Below are 15,005 nucleotides of genomic sequence, written 5' to 3'. Positions count from 1 at the left end.
AGGAAGAGGGAGAGAAATACACACAGACAAGTGAGAGAGAAACATCTATTGGTTGCCTCCCGTATGTGCCCTGACTGGGAATTGAACCACCAACCTTTTGAAGTATGAAGTGATGCTCCAACAACTGAGCCACATCAGCAAGGGTGTGAGATTTTCTTGATTAAAATTAGTATTATGAGAAAAATAGACTTCCAGCCAAGATGGGGGCATAGGTAGATATGTTTTGCTTCCTTGCACAACCAATAGGACAACAACAAATTTAAAACCAAAAATAGTGAGAGCTGCCAGACAGTTGAACTGTATGGAAATCCAACAATCAAGGAGTTAAGAAAGAAACATCTATCCAAAATTGTAGGAGAGGCAGAGACAGAAAGCCGTGGTGGAGAGGACAAGTCAGTGGCTGGTGGATCAGGATATCCCACATTTGTGTGCAGATAAGCCAGGAGGCACAACTGGGGAGAGACACAAACTGCACAACCCAGGGTTCCAGCATAGGAAACTAAAGCTTAAAAACCTGTGGGGGTTGTGGCAGTGGGAGAAACTCCCAGCCTCGAAGGAGAGTTTGTTGGAGAGTCCCACAGGGTCCTAGAATGTACACAAACCTACCCCACCCCAGGAATCAGTACCAGAAGAGCACAATTTGCTTTTGGGTAGTGGGGGGAAGTGAGCAAAAGTGGGATGAGAGCCAAGCAAGTGGATTGTACCCTCTCTGACCCCTCCCCCACATATAGTGCCACACACGGCCCCATGGGGTGCCCTACCTGGCAACTACCTAAGGTTCTGCCACTTACAATGTAACAGGTGCATCAAGACAAAGAAATATGGACCAAATGAAAGAACGATCAAAAACTCCAGAAAAAGAACTAAGTGATGAAGAAGTAGGCAACATATCAGATGCAGAATTCAAAACACTGGTAATCAAGATGCTCACAGAAATGGTTGAGTACAGATGCAAAATAGAGGAAATGAAGGCTATGCGAAATGATATAAAAATATATAGGGAACCAACAGTGAATGGAAGGAAACCGGTATGAAATCAGTGATTTGAAACAGAAGGAAGAAATAAACATTTAACTAGAACAGAATGAAGAAATAAGAATTTAAAAAAATGAGGAGAGGCTTAGGAACTTCTGGGGCAACTTTAAATGTTCTGACATCTGAATCATGTGGGTGCTAGAAGGAGAAGAGAATAAGCAAGAAATTGAAAACTTATTTGAGAAAAATAATGAAAGAGAACTTCCTTAATCTGGTGAAGAAAATAGACTTCCAAGAAGTCCAGAAAGCTCAGAGAGTCCCAAAGAAATTGGACCCAAGGAGGAACACACCAAGACACATCATAATTAAATTACCTAAGATTAAAGATAAGGAGAGATCTTAAAAGCAGCAAGAGAAAAAGAGACAGTTACCTGCAAGAGAGTTCCCATAAGACTATCAGCTGATTTCTCAAAAGAAACCTTACAAAAATGCCTTTGATTTCTGAATATTGACTTTGTATCTGGCAGTTTTGGGAAATTCATTTATTAGGTTGAGTTGTTTTTTGGTGGAGTCTATAGGATTTTCTATGTATACTATCATGTCATCTGCAAATAGTGACAGTTTTGTTTCCTCTTTCCAATTTGGATGCCTTTTATTTCTTTTTCTTGTCTGTTTGCTATGGCTAGGACTTCCAGTACTATGTTGAATAGGAGTGGTGAAAGTGTACATCCTTGTTTTGTTCCTGATCTTAGTGGAAAAGTTTTTAGTTATTGCTCATTGAGTATGATGTTGGTTGTAGGTCTCTCATATATGGTCTTTATTATGTTGAGGAATGCTCCCTCTATTCCCACTTTGCTGAGTGATTTTGTCATAAATGGGTACTGTACCTTATCAAATGCTTTTTATGCATTTATTGATATGATCATGTGATTTTTGTCTTTGCTTTTGTTTATGTGGTGTATTATGTTTATTGATTTGCAAATATTGTACCATCCTTGCATCCCTGGGATGAATCTTTTGGATTGGTGTTTCAGGGTTCTTAGGGTATAATCCTAGCAGTAGAATTGCTGGGTCAAAAGGCAGCTCCATTTTTAGTTTTCTGAGGGAATTACATACTGTTTTCCACAGTGGCTTCACCGGTCTGCATTCCTACCAACAGTGCACTAGGGTTCCCTTTTCTCTGCATCCTCTCCAACACTTGTTTGTTGATTTGTTTATGATGGCCATTCTGGCAGGTGTGAGGTGGTATCTCACTGTGGTTTTAATTTGCATCTCTCTGATGGCTAGTGATGCTGATCATCTTTTCATGTGTCTCTGGGTCCTCTGTATGTTCTCCTTGGAGAAGTGTCTGTTCAAGTCTTTTGCCCATTTTTTTAATTGGGTTTGGAGGGGGTGGCAGGGAGGGGCAGGGAGAAATGACAGACAACTGTAATTGAACAACAATAAAATAATTTTTTTAAAAAAGAAAGGAAACCTTACAGCCAAGAAGGAGCTGGAAAGTAGCATTCTAAGTCATGAAAGAGAAAGACCTACACCCAAGATTACTCTATCCAGCAAAGCTATCATTTAGCATGGAAGGGCAGATAAAGTGCTTGCCAGATAAGGTCACGTTAAAGGAGTTCATTGTCACCAAGCCCTTATTATATGAAAAGTTAAAGGGACTTATCTAAGAAAAAGAAGATGATAAAAAATATAAACAGTAAAATGACAAGAAACTCATAACTATCAACAACTGAACCTAAAAAACAAAAAGAAAAACAAGCTAAGCAAACAACTAGAACAGGAACAGAATCACAGAAGTGGAGATCATATGGGTGGTTATCAGAGGGGATAGGGAAGGGGGAGAGTGGAGGAAAAGGTACAGGGAATAAGAAGTATAAATGGTAGGTACAAAATAGACAGGGGGTTAAGAATAGTATAGGAAATATAGAAACCAAAGAACTTATGTGTAATGACGCATGGACATGAACTAAAGTGGAGGGGAATGCTGGAAAGTAGCAGCAGGTGGTGCAGGGTGGAGGGGAATAAATGGGAGAATAAAAGTAGGACAACTTTAGTAGCATAATCAGTAAAATAGTTTTCTTAAAGAAAAATAGTTTTCAGTGAGTATTGTTAGAAATTCAATTTAACTTTGTAAACATTTGTTTTGTAGGTTCCAGCCATATTCCAACTATAATTTCAGTTGCCTATAGGCTGTTGGAGATAGCATGCCTAGAGTGACAGATTACCCTTGTGTTATAACAGTCACTTCAGAAGCTAATGTTTCTTAGTCTGATAGTAATCCTACATATTTATTCCTATAATCCTTAATGAAAAAAGATAAAAAGCATATTTTATAAAATTTCCTCAGGGAAATTATTTTAAAAATTTATTTATATTTTAAGAAGATGAACCACAATGTTGGAAAACAGTATTTATAGTACATTTCCAATTCATTATACATGTGGAAGAGGGAAAAAAAACTCAGCTCTTACTTTGTTCATTCTGTTATACATTAGTTGAAATATGAGTCATAAATGATTACAATTTTATAATAGTTGTCTATAATACATGCAGTAGTCATTTCCCAGAAGTTTCTTGGTGCTTTATTACTAGCTTATGAAGGATGAAATTGTAAGACCTGTGATGTGCTCAAGATCATATAGCAAGGCAATGACATTGTCAGTGACATATCTTAGTAAGTTATTCCCCAAACCTATACCCAAGTTTTCTTTCTTAGATCTATACAAATTCTAAAAGTAGTTTGATTTTTAAAAAAATGATTGTCCAAATCTGACAATAATGAGAGAGGAGGAGGGAGAGGGATAATAGGGGATAATGGGGGACACGTGAGGAACATGTACGGACACATGGACAAAGCCAAAGGGAGTGGGTTTGAGGGTGGGGGTGGGTGGGAAGGGGGGTGTGGTGGGGTGAAAATGGAAATAATTGTACTTAAACAGCAATACAAATAAAAAAATTAAAAAGTGATTGTTTCTTATTTATAAATAATGTATTTAAATTGTTTTTCAAGTACAGTTTTCTGCCTTTTACCCTCCCCCCTCCCCCCACCCCAGCCTTCCCTCCCTCCCTCCCTCCCCTGTTTCAACCCCCTCCTTGTTGTCCATATGTCCTTGATATGTTGTTCCTGTAAACCCTTCACCCTTTCCTCCCTTTATCCCTTTCCCTCTCCCTTCTGATCACTGTCAGCCTGTTCTCAGTTTCAATGTCTTTGGCTCTACTTTGCTTGCTTGTTTGTTTTGTTGATTAGGTTCCTGTTAATGGTGAGATCATATAGTAGTTGTCTTTCATCACCTGGCTTATTTCACTTAGCATAATGTTCTCCAGTTCCATCCATGCTGTTGCAATAAATAATGTTTTGACATGTAGTTTTCTGGTATTTGTTTTCCCTGTCAACGATAAGAGTTCAAAGGAAGGAAGGAATTTTCTGGCACATCAAGAACAAATAAGCTCCATGAGAGTAGGGATTTTTGTTTTGTTGTCCCAAGTGCCTAATATCTGGCACATAGGTGTACAGTAAGTATTTGAATAAAAATTTGTTGAATTTATAAATTATGTAATCTATTATCAATTTGAAGTATTTAAATCTTTAGGAGTTAAGTTTGGATGTAAGAAGAATTTTTGTTTTTTTGGAAAAAGATTTTAGAATGAGGTGAGCAATTACTGTACACTTACTAGTTTGTTAAGAGATGGTTTAACATTTGGACAAGCACAGTGTGTGCAGACCACTGTGGAAGAGGAATATGTGAGGAAACTTGCTGTTAAAGTAGAAACAAATAAGTACAAGTTCATATTGTAAAGTAACTTGCTAAATATAAAGTTGATCAATTGTAATGCAAAATGTTTTAAAGAACTATATTTTTATTAGTTTGAGGTAATATAATTAGACTTTGGTTAATAAAGGAGACAAGCTTTAAAATAAATAGGCAATGATGTTTTAATGAGCATGTCAAAGCATAAGCCAGAACAATTAGTGTTTATACATAAAGTTACATAAAGTGCCTAGCTGTTTTTTATTAGTAAATAATTTCTTTATAAATATTTTTACCTCTTATGCGTTTGCTTACTAGAATGGCCACAAATTATAACCAAGATCTGAGACTCCTTTATAATAGAAACTGCTAAGTATTAGGAAGTGAAGGAGAGATCAACATTTGATATGTAAGAAAATGAAGGGGTAGGATAGGAAATTATATAGGAGGAGAAGGCATTCAGGTATTACTTCATGTACTCAGCAGTATTTATTGATGGGTTACTATGCTAGAGGCTGGGATATAAAAGTGAAAAAAGTAGGTCAAGTTCTTGCCCTCATGTAGCTTACAATGTAGGAAGGAAACCCACCCTGGCATAATGTCAAATTGTGATAAAAATGCTTCTCTCTTACTAATTAGGTTGAACATTCTTTTTCCATGCATTTTACATTTAAAAAAATAACAGCTTTATTAAAATATGATTCACACACTATGACATTTATCCTTTTAAATATCCTTGTTCAATTTAGAGGGTTTATTTTTGTCTTGTTAGCTGAATTTCAGCAGGGTTCTCTTTGAGTGTCTCTTTTCTACATCTTTCTCTGAAAGCTGCTGCCTTCTTTTTTTAAAAAAAGATTTTGTTTATTTTTAGAGGGGAAAGGAGGGGGTGGAAGAGAGGGACAGAAACATCAATGTGTGGTTGCTTCTTGCATGCTCCCTACTGGGGACATGGCCCGCAACCTAGGCATGTGCCATGACTAGGAATTGAACCAGCGATCTTCTGGTTCACAGGCTGGCACTCAGTTCACTGAGCCACACCAGCCAGAGCTGCCTTCTTCTTTCAACCTCCTACTCATTTGGCTTCACTAACTACCAGATTATTGTTCTCCATTTTGGTATGGTGTGCTAAGGCATAAATTGCTCAGCAGTCTGATATTAAATTCTGGTAGGGGTAGTTTTTGTGGCTACTCTTTGAGGTTTGTTATGACTGTAGGTGTGCTCATCTCAGCTATCCTTGTTTTTTTTCTGAGGAACTAGCTGGCTTATGATTTAGCTTGTTGCTTTTTAAGGCATTCCTCACACTGTTTCAAATAAAGTCAGTTACTTTTGGGAGAGCTTGAGTTCAAATTATAGTCTGCCTATCCTTCAGGGCAAAGTCTCTGAGCACTGTTCTGGGCACAGGACTGGGCAGTGGCCTCTGACTTGCTGCTTCTGGTATCCTATGAGCAAACTGGTGAGGACAGTGGGGCCCCAGCAATCTCAGCCTACCACCCTGTGGTAAAGCTTTTGATTTATAGGTGGAGACTGGATAAAGGAAGGGAGCTTCTGCTCTCTTAGCCACAGTCACCAGGAATTTAGCCTCTTTAACTTGGAGCTGGCGGAAATGAGAAATACTGATAGCTTACCTTTCTCTGTGACTTAAGGTAAGCCTTGGTTAAGAGCTGAAAGGCTCTTCGTTTTCTTGGCCACACCTGCCTGAAACAGAGCTTCTTGTTAACCTGAGCTGGGGCAAGGTAGGAAATGGGTTATGGCTCAGATGCCATAAACTACCAAATTTTAGTAGATGTTCTCAAATAATATTTCTTTATTCAAATACATCCTCAGGACAATTTCTAGACTTTAAATGGTTGTTTTTTAAAAAATAGGTTTAGTCAGTTTTGCTGGTATCACTGGTATCTCCAAACTACTGAATTCTAAGTATTCCTAAAGTTCAAAGATGTCTTCTCAGTAAAGAAATTACCATCCCATGTAACTCAGTATTTGTTTTTCTTTTTGTACTTTTCTAAACAGAGGTTTTAATCAGACATGAAACCCAGAGCTACAAATATCAGAGCAGTCTTTACACTACCCTAACTCATACTAAAGACTATATAATCACTGTATATATCATGAGCTACAGATGTTATTTTCAGGGTTTATTTACCTAGTTTTCTGCCTCCCACAGAAATCTGCAGCTTCCTGCCAGCATGATTACTTGATTGGATTTTGTAGTTCTTTGTCTCTATTGATATGTGGATGTTTCCTCATAGTACATTTGATATTTTTACATTCTTTCATATTATTAGCATCATATAATTTACAGATGTTTAAATTGATATTAAGTTAAATTCTAAACTTTAAAATGGTTTCATCTGATCTGAAATTATGTTTTATAAAAGAATGGTACTGACATCTGTGCATTTCAGTTATATACAAAGTTTCATATAAGAACATCAGAAACTTAAAATTTTAAAAGTTGAATGTGCCTCATTTTTTTATTGTATTGAATGTAGAATTCTTTCCAATTGTCACTCTTGATATGTTTGTCAGTATACCCAGTTCAGTTGATCACTGTCTCCTTTCTGTGTTTACTCTTTTTGTGACCACTGAATGACTCCCTTCCTAAAATATGCCCACATTCCTGAGAGGGAATACAGTGTAGGGCAGAGTGATCATACCAAATCATTCCATATGTCACTTAAAAGAAAGTATATTGGTTTTCCTTGGGTTAATCAGCTTTTTTAGTTTTGATGGTAGAGAGGGAGTGGGGTCATGTTGTAAAATATATTTATACCTCTGCCTAAGATTATCATGTAGATAATTTCTTCAGCAGGAGCATAGGTTTGACAGTTTCTTGCAGAATGAGGTGGTAGCTATAAGTGAACCAATTTACAAACACTTATTAATATAAGCATTGCTTACCTCTGGCTATAATTCTGCAGAAGCAAAGTTACAGAAGGAGTAGATAGTGGTCAGTTTTATAGTAGTAAGCTGTTGTGAATTCCCTTTTTTGTAACATTCACTTGTATGCTATTGTAATGTCATATAACATCTGTCTGTAATAGTGATCTGTTGTGAAAATTTACTTTCATGATATACAGTATCTGGCCGCTTGATGAATTTTATACTGTAATTGAACATATCAAATGTAGGATTTAGTGCTAAAATATCCATGTATGTTCCTATAGTTTTGGGAATGACACAAAAAACTGGCCATTGATTGCCCCTAAAGAAGAGAATACCCTAGGTTGGAGGACTCAGAGGGGAAGTGTACTCTTTTATTCCATCTGAGTTTTGTAATGAGTGTAAATGTTACTGAAACAGTAGTAAAGCACTAAACAATGGCACAAGGGAAAATAGGCAGACAATCTGTGGCTATAAGTCTTGCCAAATATAATTTTTGGGACTGCTGTTTGGATTTCTTTTCACAGTTTGTAAGCTCTCTGTGTTGATTAATGGCTAAATTTGATTAGAATGCCCTTGTAGATGGTAAAAATTCTTTTCTAATATTTTATTACCGTATCGTTCCCTCCAAGTTCAGATGATTTAGAAAAGTTGCTAGGTTTCTCTTTAACATGAGATATATTCTAGATTTGGAATACAAGTTAGTAGAAGTGTTGCTTCATGAATAAAAAGACCGTGGTGTTGACTTGTGAGTATTCTTTTACTACAGATAACTAAGACAAGATTTTTGGAGGTACTTTGATCTATATAGAAGGTAAAAAGTTTACTTGAAGCTTTTTTCAAAGTCTGAGTGATTCAATTCATTCTCGGTATTTAATTTTAAAAGAATGCCTTTAGCAAATCTCTTTAGAAAATGAGGTTGGGTTATGTTCAAGTTTTAGGTTATTGTCATATCATTGTATTCTAAACATTTACAGGCTTTTTTTTTTTCTTTCTGCCCTTTAGCCGGCCTCAGAAAGTGTGTTTGTGTCCATTTCTACCAGTGCATCCTCTGCACATCTCTACCCACTTGTACATCATTCAGCATCCAGCAGAGGTGAGTAAGATTTTGTAAAATACACAAGTTCAAATAGAATATTAGTACATAAGAGGAAACACACAGATGAACATACTCATTCCTCCCAGCTCTTTAGTATTTCTGGAAGTAAATTGATGATACATGTTTTTTCCTTGGGAAAACATAGTTACATGTAGTGTCATATTCTTTGGAGATAGATAAAATGTTATTTTATAAAAACTATGTGGTTGAATAGTATAGAAGTTTAGAACTCCAATAATTTCATTTGAAGAAAAAATGAGGTTTATGTGAGTGAAGAGCTAGGAAAATCAGTGCTTTTAAGATTTTGATTATATTTTATATTCATTGATGTCTTTTCTTGTTAAAGTAGAAGTAACTCTCAGCATTTTATTTTATTTCTTTTTATTTTTTTAATTATAATTTATTAATTATGCTAGTGCAGTTGTCTCAATTTTTCCCCGTTGTGTCATGGGGGGTGTCTACCCAACACCCCCCACTCCATCAGGAAATCCCCACACCATTGGGGATTGTTCATGTCCATGGGTCATGTGTATAAGTTCTTCGGCTATTCCATTTCCTATACTATATGTTATGTCCCATTGGCTATTCTGTAACTACCTATTTGTACTTTTAATCTCCTCATCTCTTCACCCTTTTGTCCGTAGTTCCCTTCAACTGGTAACTATCAAAACCCTTTCCACATACATGATTTTGTCTCTGTTCTTCTTGTTTGCTTAATTTATTTTTTAGATTCTTTTGTTTATATATATTTATGCCATTTTATTGTTCATAGTTTTGATCTTCTTCTTTTTCTTAAATAAGTCCCTTTAACATTTTATCTAATAATATTTTGATGATGATGTACTCTTTTAGTTTTTTTCTTGTGTGGGAAGCTCTTTTTTGCCTTCCAATTTTAAATGATATCTTTGCTGGGTAGAAAAGTCTTGGCTGTTGGTCCCTATTTTTCATGACTTTGATGTTTCTTGGTAATCCCTTCTAGCCTGCAAAGTTTCTTTTGAGAAGTCAGCTGACAGTCTTATGGGAACTCCCCTGTAGGTAACTGAGTTCTTTTCTCTTTCTGCTTTTAAGATTCTTTCTTTATTTTTAACAGTTGGCATTTTAATTGTGATGTGTCTTGGAGTGGGTCTCTTTGCATCCATCTTGTTTGGGACTCTGTGTTTCCTGGACTTGGATGTCTATTTCCTTCACCAAATTAGGGAAATTTTCTTTCATTACTTTTTTTCTTTTTTTTTTAAAGATTTTATTTACTTATTTTTAGAGAGGGAAGGGAGGGAGGGCGGGAGAGAGAGAGATCAATGTGCGGTTGCTGGGGGTTATGGCCTGCAACCCAGGAATGTACCCTGGCTGGGAATCGAACCTGGGACACTTTGGTTCCCAGCCCGCGCTCAATCCATCATTATTTTTCAAATAAATTTTCAATTTCTTGCTCATTCTCTTGTCCCTCTGGCACCCCTATGATGCTAATGTTGCAACGCTTGAAGTTGTCCCACAGGCTGCTTACACTATCCTCAGTTTTTTGGATTCTTTTTTCTTTTTGTTGTTCTGATTGGTTGCTTTTTGCTTCCTTATGTTCCAAATCATTGATTTGGTTTTTGGCTTTATCCACTTTAGTGTTGTTTCCCTGCAAATTGTTCTTTATTTCAATTACTGTATACTTTGTTTCTGACTGCATTTTTTTATGCTGTTGAGGTCCTCACTAAATTTCTTGAGCATACTTATAACCAATGTTTTTTTGAAATATATTTTATTGATTACGCTATTACAGTTGTTCCATTTCCCCCTTCATTCCCCTCCACCCCATACACCCTCTCCCCCCTTTAGTTCATGTCCATGTGTCATAAGTTCTTTAGCTTCTATATTTCCCATACTATTCTTGCCCACCTCCTATTTTCTACCTACCATCTATGCTACTTATTCTCTGTACCTTTTCCTATTCTCTCCTCCTCCTGCTCCCCTGTTGCTAACCCTCCATGTGATCTCCCTTCTGTGGTTCTGTTCCTGTTCTAGTTGTTTGCTTAGTTTCTTTTGGTTTTGTTTTAGGTGTAGTTGTTAATAATTATGACTTTGCTGTCATTTTACTATACATGTTTTTTTTAATCTTCTTTTCTTAGATAAGTCCCTTTAACATTTCATAAAATAAGCGCTTGGTGATGATGAACTCCTTGAACTTGACCTTATCTGAGAAGCCCTTTATCTGCCCTTCCATTCTAAATGAAAGCTTTGCTGGATAGAGCAATCTGGGATGTAGGTCTTTGCCTTTCATGACTTGGGATACTTCTTTCCAGCCCCTTCTTGCCTGTAAGACCTCTTTTGAGAAATCAGCTGACAGTCTGATGGGAACTCCTTTGTAGGTTACTGTCTCCTTATCTCTTGCTGCTTCTAGGATTCTCTCCTTCATTTTTACCTTGGCTAATGTAATTATATGTGCCTTGGTGTGTTCCTCCTTGGGTCCAACTTCTTTGGGACTCTCTGAGCTTCCTGGCCTTCCTGGAAGTCTATTTCCTTTGCCAGAATGGGGAAGTTCTCCTTTATTATTTGTTCAAATAAGTTTTCAATTTCTGGCTCTTCCTCTTCTCCTCTGGTACCCCTATAATTCGGATGTTGGAATGTTTAAAGATGTCCTGGTTCCTAAGCTTTTCCTCATTGTTTTGAATTTTTATTTCTCCATTCTTTCCTGTTTGGTTGTTTCTTTCTTCCTTCTGGTCCACTCTATTGTTTTGAGTCCCAGTTTCCTTCCCATCACTATTGGTTCCCTGTGCATTTTTCCTTCATTTCTCTTATTGTAGCCTGCATTTGTTTATCTAAGTTGCGACCAAAATCAACCAATTCTGTGAGCATCCTGATCACCAGTGTTTTGAACTGTGCATCTGATAGGTTGGGTATCTCTCGGTCACTTAAAAGGATGGGTTCTGGGGCTTTCATTTGCTGTTTGAACCATCTCTCTCTCTCTCTCTCTCTCTCTCTCTCTCTCTCTCTCTCTCTTTCTTTTGGTCTTGTTGCACCTGTTACAGTAAGGGGAGGAGCCTTAGGTGTTCACCAGGGCAGGGCACCCCAGTTGCTGGATTGTGATGTTGTATGTTGGGGCGGGGTTGAAAGGTAACAATGGTGATTGCTCCCTTCTCCATGGGACCTCAGTCCCCTCTGCTGCTTTCCCCAAGCAAACTGGGCCCCTCTGGTGCCAATTCCCATGTGGGTGGGCTTGTGCATGCCCTAGGACCCTCCAAGGACCTCCTCTGTGGGGCTGGGTGTCTCTCTGTGCACCTCAACTCCCACAGGTGTCCTCAATCAGTGTCCTGAGGCTCTATTTCCCAGCCCTGTGATCCTGGGTTGTGCGCACTGCCACACTGCCTTGCTTTACAATCACTTCCCCACTGGGTCTTCTGGTTGCTTGTTGCCACCCCTGGGCTGGGGTCTGCCAGCTGCCGCCTGTGTACTCAGGGTCCACCCGCTGCAGTCTTGCCCACCCCGGATGCTTTACACACCTCCGGATGGCTTATGTGCCCCCGGATGCCTTACGTGCCCGGTTCCATGGCTCTCCGCTCTCCACGCAGCGACCCGCACCTGGCTGCTCATTTCCGCCCCTCCTACCTGTCTGGGTGCATGGGTCTAATTCAACTTCTTGGTTGTCTGACTTCCATTCAGATCAATTTTCTGTCATTTCTGGATGTTATTCTGTTTCTAAATTGTTGTTGTCCCTGTCTTGGTTGTGTGTGGAGGTATGGTGCATCCACCTATGCCTTCATCTTGGCCGGAAGTTTTATAACCGATGTTTTGAACTCTGTATTTAATTGATTGCTTCTCTCCATTTTGTTTAGTTCTTTTTCTGGAGTTTTGATCTGCCCTTTCACTGGGGCCATGTTTCTTTCTCTCTTCATTTTGGCAGTCCCCCATGTTTGTTTCTATGTATTAGGTAGAGCTAGTTTGACCCCATGTATTGGTAGCATGGCCTAAAGTAGTAGGTGTCCTGTAGAAGCCAGTGGCCTAGCCTCTGCTATCATCCAAGCTGGGTACTCGAGGTGCGCCCTCTGGGTACTTGAGAGTTGTAGTTGAGCCTGGTAGTGGTGCCTTGGTTTTTGTTGGCAGATCAGTGGGAAGGATTTACCCAGGCAAGTCAGCTGTAAGGACTGGCTTGTGACCACTGACCACCAGCCTCTGCCCTCTGTGGAGGACAAGCTGTGCCAAAGCAGGGTGATGGTTCTCTGACATGGTCTATAGCTGTCTACAGTGCACAGGCATTGTGGTTTCCTGGGTGGTGTACACCAAGGTCAGCTCCTACTTGTGTTTTGTCAGGAACCGCCCTGTCTGGGCTCTAAAGCAATCTGAGATGGTTGCTACTGGTGCTAGGCTTGGAGATTCCCAGGAAAAACCAAACTGTGAATCTAGGCTGGCTTCTGTGAGTACTGTGCCTGGGACCACTTAGCGAGAGGTACTGGGGACTCACTGAGGTTGGCTATTGCTTATTTGAGAGGATTCAGGAAGTTGTGAACCATGAGCAACATTCATATGGAAAAGTTTCTGTTAAAAACTTTGTGGGCCTGTAAGTTTGGTCAGATGGGGTCTCGGGGGATCTCTAGGGAGGGGCAAAGAGTATTAGCCAGGTAATGGAATCTCAGATATGGCACCTACCTGCTGGTTTTGTGGCTTTGTGGGAGGATAGTCCAGAAAAGGGACAGTGGTCTTTTTGTCTGGGAGAAAGCTGTCCTCCGGCTCCTGCCTTGATCACAGATCCTTCACTTCCTCCCTGTATGTCACTGGTGCCTTTCAAGCTGCTATCCTGGTGCTAGAGCTGACAGGGAGTAAGTCCCTGTGTGGGTTCTTTAAGAGGAACTGCTTGTGACTCCAGCAGTTTCTTCCACCAACTGAGTTCCTGCTGGTTTTTGCAGCTAGAAGTTGCAAAAACTTATTTTCCTGTCACTGGAATCCTGGGCTGGGGCCCTGGTGTAGGGCTGGGACTCCTTGCTCCCGAGATATCTTTTCCTGATTTTTATCCACCACACAGGGGTGTGAGACCAGCTTGTTCCTCATCTCCATCCCTCCTACCACTCTGGATGGATGTGGTTTCCTTAATCCCATAATTGTCAGACTTCCACTCAACTCGATTTCTGATGGTTCTGAGTGATGGTTGTTCTGTAATTTAGTTGTAATTTTGATGTGATTGTGCAAGGAGGTGAGGTGTGTTTACGTGCTGCCACCTTGACTGGAAGTCTTTTTATTTCTTAATAATTTTTATTTTCAATTAGTTGATATACAATATTGTATTAGTTTTCTGTGTATAATATAGTGATTAGACATTTATTTAACTTATGAAATGATCACCCTGATATATGTATTTAGTGCCTATCTGATGACATACATAGTTATTACAATATTATTGGCCATATTCCCTGTGTTATATTTGACATCCCCATGATTATTTTGTAACTACCAATTTGTATTTCTTACTCCCTTTCCATTTTTCATCTGTCCCCTCAATCTGCCACCATCTGGCAACCATCAAAATGTCCTCTGTTATCTATGAGTTTGTCTTTGTTTTCTATGTTTGTGTATTTTGTTTTTTAGGCTCCACATATAAGTGAAATCATATGGCATTTCTTTTTTTCTGTCTGAATTATTTCACTGAGCATAATAATACCCCCTAGGTCCATCCATGTTGTTGCAGATGGCAAGATGTCATTCTTTATTAAAAAGGTGAAAGATTTATATGATCTAAAGAGAAACCAGAGTATTGGATGTCATTCTTTTTTATGGCTGAATCACGTTCCATTCATTGCATATGTGACGACTTCTTTATCCATTTACCTACTAATAGACACTTACATTGCTTCCATATCTTGGCTATTGTAAATAATGCTGCAATGAACATATGGTTGTATATGTCTTTTCAATTTAGTGTTTTCATTTGTTTTGGATAAATACCCAGAAATGGAATTGCTGGGTCCTTCTTTGTCTATTATATGGCCCTTGTTTCAAACTCTGTTTTGTCTGGTATAAGTAGTGCTACCCTAGCTTTTTTTGTTCATTCATTTCCATTTTCATGAAATATCTTTTATCTATCCCTTTACTTTCAGTCTGTGTGTGTCTTTTGATCTGAAGTGAGTCTCTTGTAGGGACCATATGTAAGGTCTTATTTTCTTGTCCATTCAGCCACCCTATGTCTTTTGATTGGAGAATTTAATTGATTAACATTTAAAGTAATTGTTGATAAATACATACTTATATACATTTCATTCATATTTTAAATCTCTTTTTCCTTCTTAAAAAATGCCTTAAAAATGAAGTGCCTTAACATTTCTTTT

At 38.5% G+C, this 15,005-nt stretch overlaps 1 protein-coding gene across 1 annotated transcript in view; it reads left to right on the top strand.

Moving 5' to 3' along the window:
- LOC123825566 (tRNA-uridine aminocarboxypropyltransferase 2) overlaps positions 1-15,005 on the top strand; it is a 123,353-nt gene that overhangs the window by 45,121 nt on the left and 63,227 nt on the right. The window contains exon 2 of the mRNA XM_045849099.1: positions 8,616-8,706. Within this exon, the coding sequence (XP_045705055.1) occupies positions 8,616-8,706 (91 nt within the window). The remainder of the gene's footprint in view (positions 1-8,615; positions 8,707-15,005) is intronic.

Source organism: Phyllostomus hastatus, unplaced genomic scaffold (assembly GCF_019186645.2).
Source record: "Phyllostomus hastatus isolate PE091 unplaced genomic scaffold, TTU_PhHast_1.1 phas_contig_64, whole genome shotgun sequence".
Classification (NCBI taxonomy): Eukaryota; Metazoa; Chordata; class Mammalia; order Chiroptera; family Phyllostomidae; genus Phyllostomus; species Phyllostomus hastatus.
This window is presented reverse-complemented; position numbering and strand designations above follow the sequence as displayed.